The 18927-nt window shown below is 39.6% G+C and overlaps 2 protein-coding genes across 4 annotated transcripts; both read right to left on the bottom strand.

The window, feature by feature from the left end:
* Positions 1–265: 265 nt before the first annotated feature.
* On the bottom strand, positions 266–2551 carry LOC110230311 (acyl-CoA-binding domain-containing protein 1). Its single transcript, XM_021032854.1, has 6 exons — positions 1850–2551; positions 1379–1481; positions 1172–1260; positions 874–965; positions 698–795; positions 266–614 (listed from the first exon to the last, which is right to left on the bottom strand). Exons 1-6 carry the CDS (start codon positions 2308–2310, stop codon positions 438–440), a joined length of 1020 nt encoding a protein of 339 aa, XP_020888513.1. The 5' UTR covers positions 2311–2551; the 3' UTR covers positions 266–437.
* A 248-nt stretch (positions 2552–2799) lies between these two features.
* On the bottom strand, positions 2800–12520 carry LOC9300320 (glutamate synthase 1 [NADH], chloroplastic). Of its 3 annotated transcripts, XM_002864198.2 has the most exons (20): positions 11806–12520; positions 11593–11712; positions 11179–11445; positions 10976–11076; positions 10794–10890; positions 10228–10337; positions 9951–10054; positions 9656–9835; positions 9218–9561; positions 9058–9128; positions 8501–8970; positions 7533–8402; positions 7290–7444; positions 6983–7144; positions 5074–6885; positions 4656–4924; positions 4250–4555; positions 3881–4148; positions 3495–3752; positions 2800–3403 (listed from the first exon to the last, which is right to left on the bottom strand). In XM_002864198.2, the coding sequence occupies exons 1-20, from the start codon at positions 12202–12204 to the stop codon at positions 3143–3145; spliced, it is 6624 nt and encodes a 2207-aa protein (XP_002864244.1). In that variant the 5' UTR covers positions 12205–12520; the 3' UTR covers positions 2800–3142. The 3 variants fall into 3 exon arrangements, with proteins under 3 accessions (XP_002864244.1, XP_020888505.1, XP_020888507.1); XM_021032846.1 differs by lacking the exons at positions 10794–10890; positions 10976–11076; positions 11179–11445; positions 11593–11712; positions 11806–12520 and adding an exon at positions 10611–10705 and having other exon boundaries at positions 2803–3403; XM_021032848.1 differs by lacking the exons at positions 10794–10890; positions 10976–11076; positions 11179–11445; positions 11593–11712; positions 11806–12520 and adding an exon at positions 10423–10583 and having other exon boundaries at positions 2803–3403.
* Between the last annotated feature and the right edge of the window lie 6407 nt (positions 12521–18927).

The raw sequence follows: 18927 nt of genomic DNA, 5'->3' as shown, positions 1-18927 counted from the left end.
CCCACCTTATATATTCTCATTGTTAGTAAATCAACGGTCCAGATTGTCTTACACGAGATGTAACAGTTCTCATAATTTGCAATAAATAATAAATCTAGACGTCAAACAAAAAGATATGATAATAATGATTCAGATGGCTGAAAAACATGAAAGGGCCACGAACGAAAGAGAGAAACTTTATAGCATTTGCTGTCAAAAAAAAAAAACTTTATAGCTTTATTATTGAGTTATGATGAATGATGATGATCTCTCTGGGTTCAATATATACTTTATAAAACTAGAGTTACTATATCATGTAACGTGTGTTGTTGTATGTCAAAACATAAACTTTTAGAGGAAGCAAAGATTCAGAGGAAAGGTTAAAAAAAAAAAAAAACAAGCATCTAGTTTTGTTTGACACATTTGATTAACACACAATTTAAAAACTTATAATACCCCTAATTGGAATCTTTCTTCTCTCGCATCCAAGACCACTCTGATTCACAGAGATCAAGAGGCGAGTTTCCGTCGTCATCTTTAATGGTTGTATCAGCTTTCTGCTTCACCAGAAACTCTGCGAGTGCTTCTCTTTCGCACACAACGGCATAGTGTAGAGAGGTTTGGCCTTCATTGTCCTGCACAAAGTTTGTTAGCTAAAAACACTGAAACCTGTAATTGAGAGAAATAATTGGTTTAGGGGTTTTGGTTATTTATTTACTTTAGCGTTCACATCGGCGTTCTTTTCAACCAGAGCTTCAGCAACATTAAGGTGGCCACGGTCTATAGCCCAATGCAGCGGTGTTCTACCTTCACTATCTGACAATGGAGAAACTGTGAAATTTCCAAAGCAAATCCGAACAGTTTGTGAAAATGATGCAAGTAGAGACTACTAACCTCTTGCATTTACTGGTATGCCATTTTCTATGCATTTCAGTAGATTCTCGACTTCTCCTTCTCTAGCAAAGGCGTGAATCGCATCAATCTTCCTGGAACATGAAACAACATAGAGTAAATACGCAAGAATGAACAGAGTTTCTACTATGACCTAAGGTGAGTATTATAAATTTATAATATATATAGTCCTTCTCTGATCTAGTCATCTAGTCATATAGAGAACTCGGGAAAAATGTTCTTGAAGAAACTAAAAGTTCAAAGATATTGGAATTAGTAACTAATTGCTTAGAAACCTTACAACTCATTTTCGGATTCCTCTTCGTACACCAATGAGCTAAACACCGGCCCCATGGGGCCTGCAGTATCACCACTCCGATTTCTTCTTTTCTAAAAGTCCGCAACAAAGCAAACAAGCCAAGAAATCCAGATAGAGAATTCAGAAATGAAACAGATCATCCACAATCAGTCTGAAGAAATGTAACACAAGGGTAAAGAGACAACTAACCGAGCCACCATCTACCCAAGCTGGATACAACTGAGTAACAAGCTCGATGTACTTCTCCATTGCTTCCTCAGGAGGCATAGCACCCAATTTCTGCCACGCTTGCCTATTACAAAACAAGTCTCAGTCAATCAAAATGCATCCCTAAGACCAAATTTGCAGCATAACCATAATTTACCAATCAATACAAAAAGAAAAAGCAATCCTTTTCGATACTCTCACGATGCAAGATACATCCACAATGAAGAACCATCAGTTCATCACAAGTAAACATGATCAAGTAATAATCTTCACAGTCATAAGATTGTGAATCAGATTACCAATCAATACAACAACTAAAGCAATCCTTCTCGATACTTTCGCAATGCAAGATACAAACTTGGTGACATCAAGATAACATACATCCATGATCAAGAAACATCAGTACATCACAAACATTTGAATCAGATATATCAATCAAAGTATTAGACAAACCACTTGGCACGAGCAGTCATTTTAAGAGCTGATGGTTGAGGAGCAGTACAAGGTCCTTCAGTAGCAATCTTATACAATCCATAAAGCTGAAGTTGCAATTCATTTGATACTTTCTGCGAAAGCCTGTCCGATGCAGCAGCAGCCACAAACGCCGTCGCAGCACTAAATGCTTCGTCAAGTTCTGTACTTTCAACACCTTCCCAATCATCATCGTCCTCATCTTCTTCATCATCACCTCTCAAGCTACCTTGCTCAGCTATAAGAGAATCAGTCTCGCCGCTAATCGCAGTTGAAGATTCGACCTTACGCAAGTTCTCATACTCTGATTGGGTCGTGTGGCTACGAGTGAGTGAGAGATTCTCGTCTTTAAACGCGACGAGGATAGAGATTAGCTTAGCGAGAAGGTAAGCGAAGATCAAACCTAAGATTATAGACTGTGCAAGCTGATACCAATCAGCCATTTCCCCAAATCGAATAAAGAGAGAAACCCAACAGAGATTCAAACACAACGAACTCGAAATCTGAGTAAAGGAACCCTAAATTTCAATGAAGGGTCACAAGAACGCATCTCCAGAAACAAAAAGGAGCCACCTTTTTTTCTCTTGTTTTCACCGCTTCACTAATATTTTTTACTTCTATTGTTTTCTCTTTCTTGGGCTTGTCTTTTGTTGAAGACAACAGATGATGGATGAATCACACATAAAATTCATTTAACAAATTGCACAACACAACCTTCAATTGTTTGGTTATAGATTTTATCCATTCGGTTGTTTTCTCGGTTCCGGGTTGGCTTCGTTTCGGTTCGACAAATCGTAGCTGTGTAATTTAATATAAGCATTTCACTGCTAATAATCCCAACGATATGATGCATTCTTACCATTGCTTACGTTTCTTACCTTTTTATGCATTCCACCATAATAACATGAAAGGAAAACAAAGAGAAAGAGAGCAAAAACAAGAAGCAGGAACTTAGAAATTCAAACTTAGAAACAGCCATAGAGACAAAACAAAAGGCCTTCAAATTCAGAAAGCTTTTTAACAAAAGAAAGCTACTGAAAATCCTACAAAGAAAATGTACTTATGAATCATTATTACTTTATGGACGATAATAAACAAAAACAACCTAAACTTTTACTTCTCTCCTAAACCATCAAGGTCGTTTTTTTTCCTCCGCAACTCTTCTCCCTTCATCTCTGCCATAAGTCGGACCTTTTCGCCTCTCTGTCTCTAAAAGAGCCAAATCGGTTGTCTTTCTCTCGACTTTTGCTTCAGATGAGTAAGGCTTTCTTTACCTCAGTTTGTGATAGTGTTGTGTTTCATCTGGTTAAGGTCTTGTTGTAGCTTGGCGTCTTCATCATCATCAGTTTTGCTGAGGAATTTGTCGACCTGAGCTGCAGCTTGACGTCCTTCTGAGATGGCCCAGACAACCAAAGACTGGCCTCTCCGACAATCACCTGCTGCGAAAACACCTTCCACAGTTGTGGAAAACCGGCCATACTCTGCCTTAAAGTTCGACCTGTTGTCGCATTCGAGTCCTAGCTTCTCCGCAAGTGTCTGTAAAAACAAGAACAAGCAATTGGTTTTAAATCATTTCCACAAGGCCAACAGGGTAAGAGAAGAGGGTACAACAATGACAATCACTTACTGGCTCAGGTCCAAGGAAACCCATGGCCAAGAAAACGAGGTCTGCTTCGATTATTTCCTCAGAGCCTTCGATTTCCTTGAACTGGAACCTCCCGGTATCATCCTTCTCCCAACTCACTCGCACAATTTCAAGCCCTTTCACGTTTCCATTGTCATCTCCTATGAACCTCTTGGTTAAGACCTCATAGGTTCTTGGGTCTTTTCCAAATTTGGTGGTAGCTTCCTGATGTCCGTAGTCAATACGGAACACACGAGGCCACTGTATTCAGAAGGAAGCTCATTAAAATCAACAATATCCAAACTTGCTCACAAGTCTTATAATCTAATGGATGCATAAATCTTGAAGAAGTTGCTAAAAGGATTGAGTGTATAAGATCTGAAACAAACCTGTGGCCAAGGGTTTCCAGGAGCTCTTGTTGAAGGTGGCTGAGGAAGAAGCTCTAGGTTTACAATGTTGGTGCATCCATGGCGGATAGATGTTCCAATGCAATCTGTACCGGTATCACCTCCACCAATAACGACAACCTTTTTCCCCTTTGCAGAAATGTAATTGCCATCCTCAAGATTGCTATCAAGCAAGCTTTTGGTGTTTGCATGAAGAAACTCCATGGCAAAGTGAACACCAGATAGATCACGACCAGGCACTGGAAGATCTCTGCAATATTACCCCAATAATGTCTCCGTTAGTTCACCATAATCCATTTCAAGTTCTGGTAACATAAATATAAATTCACCGTTGTTTAAAACAAATGTTACCTTGGTTTTGTAGAACCAACAGCAAGAATGAGTGCATCACTCTCTTCCTTAAGTCCATCAAGGGAGTAAGACGGGTCCTTTCCAATATTGGCATTAACCACAAAGTTGATACCTTCTTTGGTCATAAGATCAACCCGCCGTTGAACTACATCAATTTTGTCAGTCTTCATGTTTGGTACTCCATACATCATAAGCCCACCAATTCTGTCAGAGCGCTCATACACGGTTACTGAGTGGCCCATTTTGTTCAGCTGGTCAGCCGCAGCTAGTCCAGCCGGTCCACTTCCGATAATAGCAACCTTTTTCCTGCAAACCACACAGGCAGCAGAAGCATGTAAATCAACCAAATGTAAACTCTATTGAAACATAAAGATGCACTGTATGTGAAACTATATAGAAAGTATACCCTGTTCTCTTGAGAGGAGGCCTTGGTACCATCCACCCTTCCTCAAAGGCTTTATCGATAATAGCACATTCAATGCTTTTGATAGAAACAGGATTCTCAATTATTCCAAGAACACAAGAACCTTCACATGGTGCAGGGCATACTCGCCCAGTAAATTCTGGAAAGTTGTTCGTCTCAAGTAGACGATTCAAGGCTTCTTGCCATCTGTTCTGGTAGACAAGTTCGTTGAATTCAGGGATCTTATTACCGAGAGGACACCCAGAGTTCTCCTGTAAAAAAAAAAAAAATGTTGAGGATTTCATTCATGAAACACCTAGTAGCATTTTTTCCTTGACATATAAACAACAAAACCTGTCTTTGACAAGCTGCAAGAAGAAGACTTGGAAAGAAAAAAGGCATTTTATCTGAGGATATATACCTGGTGGCAGAATGGAGTTCCACAATCCATGCAACGAGCTGACTGAGTTGTAAGGAGTGGTCCAGGTTTTGATTCCTCCATGACTTCGTTCCAGTCATTAAGACGAACATTGGGATCCCTGTACTTAACTCCCTCACGCTCATAAGCAATGAAACCACCGTTTTTAACAGCATTATCTACCTGAGAAGGTTTAGCTTCAGCTGCCACTCCGTTTCCGGACACCTCTTTTGACGAAGCAGCTGCCATGTTCTTCAGCTCTGCAAAGGCGTCTTTCTCCTCAAGTTCTTTTTCTTCCATTTCGTCAGCTTCCTCAGAAGCACGCTCTATGGCTTGCTTGGAGACCTCTTCATGTTTCATGGCTGACAAAACACGTTTGTAATCTCTTGGGAAAACCTTAATAAACTTAGGCAGCAAATTCTCAAAGTCTGCAAGAACTTCTTGAGCAAGTTGGCTGTTGGTGTGTCGTTGATGTTGCTGAATCATCATTTTGAGCGACATTTTGTCTTCCTCATCTTCAACTTTATCCAAATCAACCAGTTCAAGGTTGCATCTCGTGTGGAACTTTCCGTCCACATCAAGGACATAAGCAATACCCCCACTCATACCAGCAGCAAAGTTTCTACCAGTCTTTCCAAGCACCACTACAGTACCACCAGTCATGTACTCACAACCATGATCACCAACACCTTCCACAACGGCTTTAGCACCAGAATTACGAACAGAGAACCTTTCAGCAGCCATCCCATTGAAGTATGCTTCACCACTAGTGGCACCATAAAGTGCTACATTACCGATAACGATATTTTCCTTTGGATCAAAGCTGCTTCCTTTTGGAGGGTAGACAACAACTTTACCTCCTGAGAGCCCTTTTCCAACATAGTCATTGCTATCGCCCTCAAGTTCTAGCATAATTCCTGGACACAGGAAAGCTCCAAGACTCTGCCCAGCACTTCCTGTGAACTTGATATGAATTGTATCCTTCGGAAGCCCAGCCAAGTGGTAACGTTTAGTTACCTCATGGCTCAGCATTGTCCCAACAGCACGGTTAACGTTGCAGATAGGAGTTTCAATGTACACTGGAAGAGATTTCTCTAGAGCAGATTTAGACAATGCAATCAGCTCTTGATCCAAAGCCATGTCTAAACCGTGATCTTGTTTCTGGACACAGTACTGCGCAGCCCCAGGACGAATCTCAGCAGCAGGTCTGAGCAAAAGAGAGAGGTCAATGTTCTCCAGCTTATCATTGTTCTTGACAACTTCCCTGTCAAGTTCAAGCATATCTGCACGACCAATCATCTCAGTTACAGTTCTAAAACCAAGTCCAGACATGATCTCCCTAACTTCCTCAGCAAGCATAAAGAAGAAGTTAATAACATGTTCAGGCTCCCCAGCAAATTTTTCACGGAGAACTGGATCTTGAGTAGCAATTCCCACAGGGCAGGTATTCTTGTGGCATTTTCTCATCATGATACACCCTAGTGTGATAAGGGGTGCAGTACTAAAACCAAACTCTTCTGCACCAAGAAGAGCTGCAACTGCAACATCTCTGCCAGTTTTTAGCTGGCCATCTGTCTGAAGAACAGTGCGGCCACGAAGGTCATTGGCAACAAGAGTTTGGTGTGTCTCAGCTAGACCCAGTTCCCATGGAAGACCAGCATTTTTAATACCGGTCCAGCGAGATGCACCAGTACCTCCATCATGACCTGCTATCAGAACATGGTCAGCATGCCCCTTCACCACTCCGCTAGCAATAACTCCAACACCAGCTTCAGATACAAGCTTAACACTAATACGTGCCCCAGGATTGGCATTCTATTAGAGATAAGAGAAAAGGATGTTACATGATAATGGACGGAAAACAGTGGACAATGCTTCGGAAAGTAAGAGTTGGGAGAGCATAATTAGGAACCTTAAGATCGTGAATTAGCTGGGCAAGATCCTCGATAGAGTAGATGTCATGATGAGGAGGTGGACTGATAAGCCCTACACCAGCAGTGGAATTTCTGGTTATAGCAATGTCTCCTATGACCTTGTGGCCTGGTAGCTCCCCGCCTTCCCCAGGTTTGGCACCCTGTATGGCATTAAAGAAAGTAGTTAGAAACTTAAAACAGCATTTAGATGCAACATTCACAAATTTTTGACAAGGCACTTATAACTACTTTGTGCAAAAAGTATGAGAACGAGAGAACATTATGTCAAGTCATATTTTAAGGTACCTGAGCCATCTTTATCTGCAGCTCATCAGCATTTGTAAGATAGTAGCTCGAAACTCCAAATCTTCCACTAGCAATTTGTTTGATCGAACTTCTTTTGGGGTTCCTTGAACCATCCGCAAGAGGCTCCATACGGGATGGCAGCTCCCCTCCCTCACCTTAAGCAGATCATAAACTGATGTCTTAGTATTCTTTACAAGAGAAGAAAAGGGAACTACAAAAATCATAGAGAAAAAAAACATATACCTGTATTCGACTTTCCTCCAAGCTTGTTCATGGCCATTGCAAGGGTTGTATGCGCCTCCAGAGATATTGATCCATAACTCATGGCACCAGTGCAGAATCGCTTAACAATTTCACTGGCAGGCTCTACTTCATCAAGTGAAATTTTCACATCTGCGTCTTTAAACTTCATGAGCCCACGCAAATTACTTTGCTTGTTCAGTTCATTGATACGCTTTGAGTATTCCTTGTAGGCGGCCACACTGTTAGTCCGTGCAGCCTCTTGCAACTTTGCAATAGCAAGGGGATCGTTGAGATGAATCTCTCCATTTTTCCTCCAGTGATAGTTCCCAGGGTTGGTAAGTGCTGAGGCTTCTGCACTTCCAGGGGCATAGCGACGGGTTGGAAAGGCCAACTCATGCAATTGAAGTCCATCTCGAGCAAGCATCTCAAATGTTGCTCCTTCCACTCTGCTTGGGGTGCCCGCAAAACATTTCTGAATTACTTCAGATGAAAGTCCAAGAGCTTCAAATATCTGAGCACCCTTATATGAGGCCAGAGTAGAAATTCCCATTTTGGCAAGAACCTTCATCATTCCGTAGTTACTTGCCTTGTAATACTTCTTCACCAGCTCTTCTTTGGAATGGAATTCCCCGTTAGATTTGGGTGGTATCTTGCCATCAACCTGTAATCTATAAACGGCCTCCACAGCCAAATATGGGCAGATAGCATCTGCTCCGAATCCGACAAGTGTGCAGAAATGATGCACTTCACGTGGTTCAGCAGATTCCACTACCAACCCAACCTGGGTGCGCGCAAGTGTCTTAACTAGGTGGTGATGAACGGCACCAACAGCCATGAGGGAGCTCACAGCAACACGGGTTGCAGAGAAAGCTAACAGTGAAGACATCAAAAGAAAAAAAGTAAGAAAATGGCAAAGAATGGTCAAAGATGAAAATACGTTTACAGAGATCCTAGAGTCAGAAATTTACCTCGATCAGACAAAACCAGTAATGTGTAGCCCTCCTTTATCGCTTCATTTGCTTCATCACAAATTCGGTCCAAGGTCTCCTCTAACCCTTTTGTACCTCGTTCTTTTGCATAAGTTATATCTAGAACTTTAGTCCGCCAGCCTCTGTAATTCATTTTCTTGATAGCTTCCATCTCTTCGATTTTCAAAAGAGGACCTTTAAGGGAGAGACGGTGACATTGCTCTTCAGTTGTTTCGGTTAGATCACCTTCTGGACCTATCATGCACTCCATCGAAGTAACAATTTTCTCACGAATTGGATCAATTGGAGGATTTGTTACTTGAGCAAACATTTGCTTGAAGTACTCAAAGCATAATTTCTCTCTGTTTGACATTACAGCTAGAGGGGTATCATTTCCCATAGAACCAAGTGCTTCAGAGCCATCTTTAGCCATCGGAAGCAGCAGCATCTCCAAGGCCTCAACTGTGTAACTGCACGAACAGGTCAAAAGGAAGCGTGAGACAAATAACAAAGAAAAACAGATCAATACAAATTAGCAAGTATAAAAACAAACATACCCAAAGGCTTTTAGTGGAGACAATAAACCATGAATGCCCATGCTCTCCATCGAGTCATCATCATTAGAGGCCTAGGTTTCCAAACAAAAAGGTTAACCAACAATAATAAAGGTAACTGAAAGTAATTTAGGGGAACAGTAATTCATTACTGACAGCTTACCGGTACAACCCCAGAAATTGAAGGAGCAATCCGTTCAGCCGCCGGAACTGACTCAATGATGTCTTTAAGTTCAATCTTTTGCCTTTTAAGCCACTCGCCATAAGGCCTTGCCAGTGAATATTGTTGTTTCAAGGCATCGTCATCAACAACAATATGCTTCTCAAAATCGACAAGAAGCATCATACCCGGGTTAAGTCTTCCTTTCCTCATAACATCTTCAGGTGGTACATCAACTACCCCAACTTCACTAGCCATGATAACCCTTCCACTGTGGGTTATGTAAAACCTACCAGGACGAAGCCCATTACGGTCCAATGTGGCACCCAAGTATCGACCATCAGTGACTGCAAGACATCGAATAAAAAAGTTACATCAAAATCTAAAGACCACATAAAAAATGGAAGGGAAATTGTGTATGAACTTTAGAATAGAATTTACATGAAATGAGGGCAGGTCCATCCCATGGCTCCATCAGAGCAGATAAGTATTCATAAAACTCTTTCCTGCTTGGATCTATGTTTTTGTCATTTTGCCATGCTTCAGGGATCATCATCATAACAGCTTCAGGAAGACTTCTGCCAGCTCGGACAAGAAGCTCAAGAACACCATCAAAAGCACCTAGCAAGGTTAACAAAACAATACAGAAACGTGTCACAGGTCCATGATATCTTAGCAAAACTGTGATCTACAGTTAGTTGTACACATACAGGCATAAAATAAGATTGAAAGTTACCTGAGTCAGAAGAGCTAACGTCCACAATAGGTAGAAGCTTCTTCAACTCCTTCTTTGATAATCCAAGTTCATTGCACTTGAGCAGACCCTCACGTGCCCTCATCCTGTGAAGAATACAAACTCAGAAATCGTTAGAGAACATAGTAATTAAGATGAAAATGAAACTGCTCAGGAACTTGCATACCAGAGAGCATTTTTATCACACAAATGCTAAGGCACCAAACAGGTTACTTAAAGTACATGAAAGCTTTAATGTAAGCTATCTCTGACATCATACCAGTTCACGTTTCCCCTGAGTGTATTGATCTCCCCATTGTGGCCCAAAACACGCATCGGCTGAGCACGATCCCAGCTGGGAAATGTATTGGTAGAGAACCGAGAATGAACCTGAACCATTAAACATGTAACCGAGTATAGTCAATCATTAGTTATCAAACATTAAAATGTGTATGTATGCAACTGAAAACTTTACCACTTGGTCTTAGACACAACTTCGACAGCATATAGTGGGGGGCAAGTTCTAATGTTGCAGAATTGCTAACTACCTTAACCAACAAAATTTTAGTCTTAATCACCAGATTGTGATCATTTAGCCTAAGATAACTTATCATACATATCAAGGCAACGAGTTTCTGGACTCACTTGACGTTACCAACTCACCAGCATCCAAATTAAAATACTTATCAAGGGTTTGGAGGAACTTAAGAGATCATTCAAACTTCAATGCCTCAAGAAGTCATTCCTCAACCTCGCATCTCCTTGATTACCCCGTTGGTTCACATGCTGTTGGTGGAGCATGGAGTCAGCATAAAAAAAGAGATAGTGAATAGAAAAATTATTTACCAGGGCCATGTAGCTCGTAAACCTTTCACTCCCAAGATCTGCGTAATAATAGTCCTTCAGTTGATCAGGCTTCAATTGTCCTTTGTAGACAATAGTCCTAAACCACAAAAAAACAATACACTAGATTAGAATTTTCATCCCTTGAGACAAACATGTATTTCTTATCTTAAGTCACATCATACCTAGAAGACAAAGAACAGATATAGAAGTCCTTCATCGCACCATGTTGAAGGTTCAACGCAGCTCGAATAGCAACCATAGAAACCCTTCTAAGGATATACATCTGTCAAATATAAACGTAATCATCATTAACATCATCTCCCAGAAAAATAAATACTAGATGTCAATGATACATGAATAATTTTCAATGCAAGCAAACAATTACCTGTTGCTCAAAGTCAGCTTTAGATTTAGTTGTAGGAGTAAGGAAAACTTGCGCAATTATCGGTTCCGTCTGCAAAGCGGAATTTCCCAGCCCGGAATTATCGGTAGGCACTAATCTCCATCCAAGAACCGAATGGCCAAGTGATTCAGCAACCTTAGTGAAAACATTCTTGCTTTCTTCTCTCCGGCTTTCAACAGTTGGCAAGAAGAACATACCAACAGCATATTTTCCCGCAGGAGGAAGCACAAAGCCAAGCTCTGTCGCAGCCTAATAGACAAAACATCAATCACATCAACAACAGAACCAATAACTATTCTCAGACATTACCAGAAACAATAAAATAAGATTACATAAGTTAAAATCCTGTCAGATCTTTTAAATCTATTTGCATGGACAATAAAGAACAGAACAAACCTCTGCATAGAAATCGTGAGGCAGACCAACAAGAATCCCAGCGCCGTCACCAGTGTTGCTTTCACAACCACAAGCACCTCTATGAGTCATCCTTATCAACATCTCCAACGAATCAGTCACCTGAATTCATCAAACATGTCATCAATCAAATCACACATCACATAACTCATATACGTCACTGATCACATCACAAGAGATAATAAATAACAGTACCGTTTTGCGACTGGTCTCGCCGGACAACTCTGCTACAAAACCGACACCACAAGAGTCTTTATCATAGGAAGGATCATAAAGACCGAGAGGCTTCTCCGGAACACCGGAAAATGACGACTTAACCACCGTTCGGAGCTTCGCAGACCGTCCAGGACCATCCGATCTCCAGAACTGAAGCGTCTCGGATCCGGATCTCCGCACACGAGTCCCTAGGAAAGGACTCTCTGGAGCCACCGGTTTCTTCACAGAACATCGCGCCGTACACGACCTTCTACGGCTAACACCAGACGTAACGGCCAATTGAGATGCAACGGAGGTGGAATTTTTGAGAGATCGGAGTGACAACAATTGTTGGTTGGTTCGGAGGTTAAGAACGGAGCTAGAAGAAGCTGCCGACATTTTTCTGTTACGGAATCAACAGTGTGATCAGTTTCGATTATCAGATTTGCTTTTTTTTCCTAAAGTGAGAGAGAAAAAAGGGATCACGATTATCTCTGATCTGGATAAACACCAGAATCAAACAAAATCCTAACAGAGAGATTCTTCGGGAAAATAAAAAACAGTCTTGGTTAAAAGGAAAAAGCGCAGCGCGCGGCGAAGCGAGGCCGAGGCGGCTAAAGGAGGCGGCGGAGGGTAGGTGGCGGCTGGGGAGAGTATGTGAGAGTTTATACGTTACTCAGGAGGCGAGACGTTTATATTTATAGAAGAGAGATGGGTTTGGCCAAAAAGCTTTATTAGAGAGAGAAAATTTGTTTCGCTTTTTTAGATTAAGAAATTTTTCATTTTTTTAATTAGTTTTCATTTCCTTTTTCATTGTTTATCTTTTATTATTATTTTTTAGCCATCAAGTTTTTTTTAATTAATATGTAAATTGAATCTTCTTATATAAAAAAAATAAGATTTTGAATCTAAAGTACCGGAATAAAAAACAAAAAATTGGTGAGGAAAAATAAAAATGGAAATATTAATTATCTTTTTTTAGTTAAGCTTACAAAAAAAAAAAAAAAAAAAAAATGATAATTTCGACCGGCAACTCGTGCAACACACGGGTCTATATCTAGTATTCCCTCCGTTTTCGAATAGTTGTCGTTTTAGAGCTTTTTTTTTTAAAATTAGTTGTCGTTTTAAGGTAATAATGTAATTTATGCCAATAACTACCCAAATTATCCTCATTTTATTGAACACAAATTATTTGTAAATAATTACTTGTCATTTTTATGAGGTTAATATAGTCATTGTATACATTTTCTTAATTTGTCCAAATACAGTTAAAACGACAACTTTTAAAAAACAGATGGAGTATATTATATAATTCTATTAATAGTTGTTGTTATTATTCTCATTAGCACATGAAATTATAAGAGACAAAATTTTTATTGGTTGTCATATCTTTCTAAAAGATTTATTTTGTAATTTATAATAAAATCTATTTCTAATTTAAGAAAATTAGGAAATTATTTTTTTCCTTTTATTGAATTACTATATTACAGTTTTAATTATTTGTCTGATACATAGAAGCTTTTTGTTTTTTATGTTATTAGAATCTCAATATTCAAGTATAATATATTTTTTACCATTACAATCTACTATTCCCTTTAATTAAAGTATTAAACTTCTCTTTAATCAAGAGGTAAAGTTCTTTACAGACTCTTCTGATCTGGTGAACATGGTATCTTCTCCAACTGAATGGCCGGCGTTTTCAGTGTACTTGGAGGAATTCCAGAGCGACAAGGAAAAATTCTCATCCTTCTCTTTATCTTTAATTTTTCGCAATGCTAATGTCAAAGCGGATTATCTGGCACGAAAAATTCGTACAGAACCGCTTCATATCATATTTGTAAACAACATTTCCCATAAATGACTATTTTGAACTCTAATTAATTTGTAAAAAAAGTATTAAACTATAAAGCTAAGTAACTTCCAAATTTTGATTAAAAAAAAAAAAGTCAAAAACAAACGTCTTAGTAATTCATGCTACTTGTAAGCAAAAAATTTTATGTTATTGATATTTAACCTTTAAAATATTTGGTCAGAGAATCTTCATCCATATTGAATAATGAACTAAAACAAATAATTAAAAAAAAAACATTTTTTATAAGTGGATAAATTTTAAAGTTTTATATATGTGGGGTTTGGTAGTGAGTGTTACGTGTATATGTGAGAGGAGAAAACTACTTACTGTGGGTACCACCGTAGAGGAATATAGCCCTTGATGGCTACTTTAGGTTTTAAGTCTTAATCCAAAAAATAAATCGGTTACGAGCCTCCACATGTAAAAGATCAAAACAGCTACCAAAATTAATGGAAGGGGTTAATAATCTTAATATTTGATCATTTTGGGAGCTAAACTGTAATTATCTAAACTAATTAATTAGTCAGAGATTGTCATAGTCAAAGCTTTGGTTATAAATGTTAAAAATGTTGTGAACTGTGTCTTTCATTAATAGAAAAAGGGATATATATACAAGGATAATAGCAGGATACAGAGAATAAGGTAAAACCCTAATGGGCTGTGGGCCGGTTATGGAGTCCATCCATATGGTTTATAACACTCCCCCTTGGAAGACATAACCGTGCCCGATACTAAACCGGGATCTCTATAATGCGCTGGGGAATGTTGCCTCATTAAAACCTTACCAGGAAAACCCAGTGGGACAAAACCATGGTGAAGGAAAAAGAGTACAACACGCATTACTCCCCCTGATTTGAGCATCACTGTAGATCCTTAAGTCCGTGCATCCCGATCTGATGAATGAGCTTCCGGAACGTTGAAGTCGGCAATGATTTGGTGAATAGGTCGGCTGAATTCTCACTTGACCGGATCTGTTGAACTTTGACATGACCGTCCTTCTGTAATTCATGAGTGAATAAGAGTTTTGGCAAAATGTGCTTCGTCCGGTCTCTCTTAATGTAGCCATCCTTGAGTTGAGCAATACAGGCTGTGTTGTCTTCAAATATGATGGTCTTTGATGTAGTAGTAGCTGCGCCTTAAGGAAGGCTGCCTACGTACCCGTGGAAGGGATCAAGCCACACGTAGTTCCTATTCATTGACCATGCCATAATCTGATCTTATGAATAACCTGCATCAGCAAATCAAACTAAACCAAAGCAAACTGGACCTTCTTTGGTTAGATCAGTATAGAATAAACCCAAGTAAACAACGCAGGAAGAATAAACTTTAAAATTTAACCAAACCTTCCTTTAAACCTTTCCAGTGCCTTTGGGTTGATCATGAACTAAATTTAGACAGGAGACTCACGGCAAAACAAATGTTTGGTCTAGTGTGTCTAGCAAAATTCATTAGAACTCCTATGGCACTGAAGTATGGCATTTCCGGACTGAGTGGATCACTATCCAATCTGAGGCTTCTCACCACCATTGGGCCTGGTCAATGGGCGGGCCTGGTCCTTATTAAATCTCCTTGAGTACTCTTTCAGTGTATGCCATTTGATGCACAAGGATTCCATTATTCACGTACTCAGGTTGTAATCCCAAACAGAACTTAATTATTGCCTAGGTCTTTCATTTGAGATTCTTTCTTTAGATATACTCAACTGTTTGGGCGATTACCCAGAGGTTTAAATCATTCATATACACTTCTATGATTACAAATCCTTTGTTTGCAAACTTCTTGATAAAAATACATGGACTGATCGGATCGTTTTTATAGCCTTCTCTGATGAGATATTCGCTTAACCGGTTATACCACATACGTCCGCTTTGTTTCAATCCATATAAGGATTTGTCCAGCCTTATGCAGTGCTGTTCTCGAAAATCTTTCTTATCTTTGAGCTCAATACCCTCTGGTAATCTCATATATTATCCAGTGGACTTATATAAATATGCAGGCATTACATCCATTAGCCGCAAATCTTTCTCTTTTATATAGCCAGACTTAACAAAAATTTAAATGTCTTAGCATCCACCACAGGGGAGTATATCTCCTCTAATTCTGGTCTTTGTGTGAATCCTTGTGCGACAAGCCGTGTCTGATATATCACGCTTTCACTATGTTTATTTCACATAATCACAAAGACTCATTTGTCCCACTGGCTTTACATTGAATGGTGTTCTTCGTATTGGACCAAACACATTCTTCTTCTTAATGATTATTAGCTCCACGTTTTATGGTCTTGTACCATTTTAATCAATCAGGTCTTTGAGTGCACTCTAGTATAGACGTGGGCTCCTGATCCTCATTCATTTCAGTTGCTATCTTGTACGCAAATATTTTATCATTGATGTCGACATCTTTTCGGTTCCATTGTATTCTAGACATGATATAGTTTATAGAGATCTCTTTACACCTTCAGGACCTTGAGGTTTGGCGTCCCAAACCTCATTGATTGGTACCTTAGGGTTATGTCTATTAGCCGGCCATGTCTATGGTTTCTTGAACCTTCTCGGTTTCCCTTGCACCTTTCTTTGATTTCCGAGGGTTCTTGTCTTTGGAACCTTTTGGGTCTACCACATTTCTTACGTGTTGTAGCCTCTGTAGTAACTTGATTGTGTTCCTTGTGAACATCAATACGTACTGGTGCATTACAAGCTGGTATGTACGATTTTGTTACTCTCTTTGGAATTATAGGAATCTTGGCAACTGTTTTAGCTAGCTTTTGCAGATATATAGTCTTTTGGATCTCTGATGGAGTCCGAGGATCTTGCCATGTGAAGGATGTTTGATTCCATGTAAGTTCTTTGACCAGCTTGTTAGTCTCTCCACCCAGTGTTGGGAAAACGGATTCATTGAGATGACAATCCTTGAATCTGGCCTTTGGCTCGAGATACTTAATGATGGTGGGAGAATCATTGTTAACGTATATTCCCATCCCCTTTTGAGGTCCCATCATTTGCTCTCTGTGGTGGTGCAATGGGTACATAGACTGAACACCCAAATGTCTTAAGATGGGAAACGTCTGGCTCATGACCCGTTAGCAATTGGGATGGGGAATATCTATGCTCACTAGAATGGCCTGATGCGTATAAGCTCTTGTTGCATGTAATATTGTGTGTCCCCAAGTATGGACATGTGCCACGGGGTATACTACTCTCCCCCTCATGGACATACTGTAGCCATAAAACGCTTGAGACATAATTTACCAGCATTATCTAGACATATAGTCTTAAGTATGTGGGCTCACAGACTTATGGTCTGGGCCAGCAATCTAGCAAACACCAAGTTTCTAGTTGCTTTGACTGGTGATGACCTTAGTATGGGTTTCCCTTGTGTACATGCTGCACACGTGAGGTCCTTAAGGAGTGTGCCCTTTTGATTTTAATATCAGCTTTACGCATCATGTTAGAACCAGGCTGGCCAAGCCGGTCATGCCATTAGTGAATTTCTCAGTAAATCCTTTTGTTTACTGTATTAGCCTCTATCATATTGACCTTGGCATAGTAAAGGTCTATGACGCGGGTATAGTCTCTAAGACCTTCTCATGGTCTTGGGTGCTCTTAGTAATATATGGGAATCCTTTGTTCCCTTCACCCTTGGTTTCAATGTGGAAACCATTCAAACACTTTTCTTTGAAACTCAACAAGGCCCCTTTGAGCTGGGTGAATATGAAGCATCTGAGGATGCGTGCCCTTGGGAATATGGGCCTACCATGGGCCTGCCCTTAGCCTTCACTAAATTTAGCTATACCCGCAATTTGGCTAATCAACCATGTCTTTGGATATTTCGTTGGCATTCCGAAGTCTCATAGTCATCTATCTCATGGTCGAAATCTTCTTCACCATTGTGATGAAATGAGCTTCTAGATTCTTTTCAAACTCTCTTGATAGAGATCAATGAGATGCTTAGGAGTCATGCACGTCTTAGTCCAATGGTTTCCCCATTCCTCATCAGTGGCAAACAAGTTTATTTGAGTGTTGTGGTTTGGGTATACCACGGCCTCTAACTCGATTACGACCAAAGTCGGGTCGGCGGCCTTAACCATATGAATGGTTTCCTTGATCATATAAATTATAATTGCCATGATACTTATCTTTTTGGACGTGGTTAGACTCTTTAGTCTCTTTATGCTCTTTAGGCTCTTCAGCCCAATGGGCTTCTGATAATGGGGTAGGACCAGGAGGTCTCATTTCACTATTCATAACTCATTGTTTTGCTCAGCAAGTAGCAAAACAAGAGTTTAGACTTGCATATGTGGTAAAAACTTTTTTTTTTTTTTTTTTCACGATATTGTTGCTGAGGCAATATATTGTTTGTGTGAAAGGTCGAGAATGCTTTCTTTAGCAAGTCATTCTCAGTAATTTCCTCACCACGGACACTATTTTAAATAGTGCTGAGTTATACTCATTCATGGATTTGAATTATTAGAATCTGAGATTCTTTCGATCGAATCGGGCTTTCGGGCTTTTGGGTAATAGCACCGTTTTTTTTTTTTCAACTCTGTCCTGAGGTCCAGAGGATTCTTAATAGTGAGGTACTGATTTTGAGACTCTCATTGAGGTGATGGCGTATGTTAGTAATCGCCTTATATCTTTCTCTTCTGGTGACATTGTTTCCTTCCATAATAGATTCACCAAGTCCTTTTTCCTTTAGGACAATCTTAGTGTCCAAAGCCCATTTTAAATAATTGTCACCAGAGGCATTGAGTGCCGTGTATTCATAATAGTTGATTTCTGATATCTATAATATATAGAGTTAAATGAGAACTCATGTAATCGGTTAGACCAAGTCATGCGGTATTTAAGACCGAGTCATGCTTGTCTTCAGCAAGTGTTTTCTAAACAATCATGTTATATATATATGGATGAAATCAACCCTAGAAGATTGATCTAGTATACAACAACCAAACAATCGGATCATACTAGATTAGGATATTAGGATTTCGCGGTTAAGTTTTAGGGTTTTAGCATCCGCGATTTATAGTACTAGGGTTTTTGCTAGGATTTCGGTTTTATGTATGGAACTTTCTATTTATGGAAACTTTCCTTATATGGAACTTTTCTTTTATGGAAAATTTCTATTTCTCATCTAGAAAGAAATCCTAAACAATTATGTACTTTAGGGTTTTGGAATATTTCCTTATGAAGGCGTTTCCTATTTTGGTAACTTTCCATTTTGGGAAACTTGCTATTTTAGGGAACCTTTTATTTTGGGAAACTTGCTATTTT

Source organism: Arabidopsis lyrata, assembly GCF_000004255.2.
Source record: "Arabidopsis lyrata subsp. lyrata unplaced genomic scaffold ARALYscaffold_8, whole genome shotgun sequence".
Lineage (NCBI taxonomy): Eukaryota > Viridiplantae > Streptophyta > Magnoliopsida > Brassicales > Brassicaceae > Arabidopsis > Arabidopsis lyrata.
Note: the sequence above shows the minus strand (reverse complement) of the source record. Positions and strands in the feature narration are given on the sequence as shown.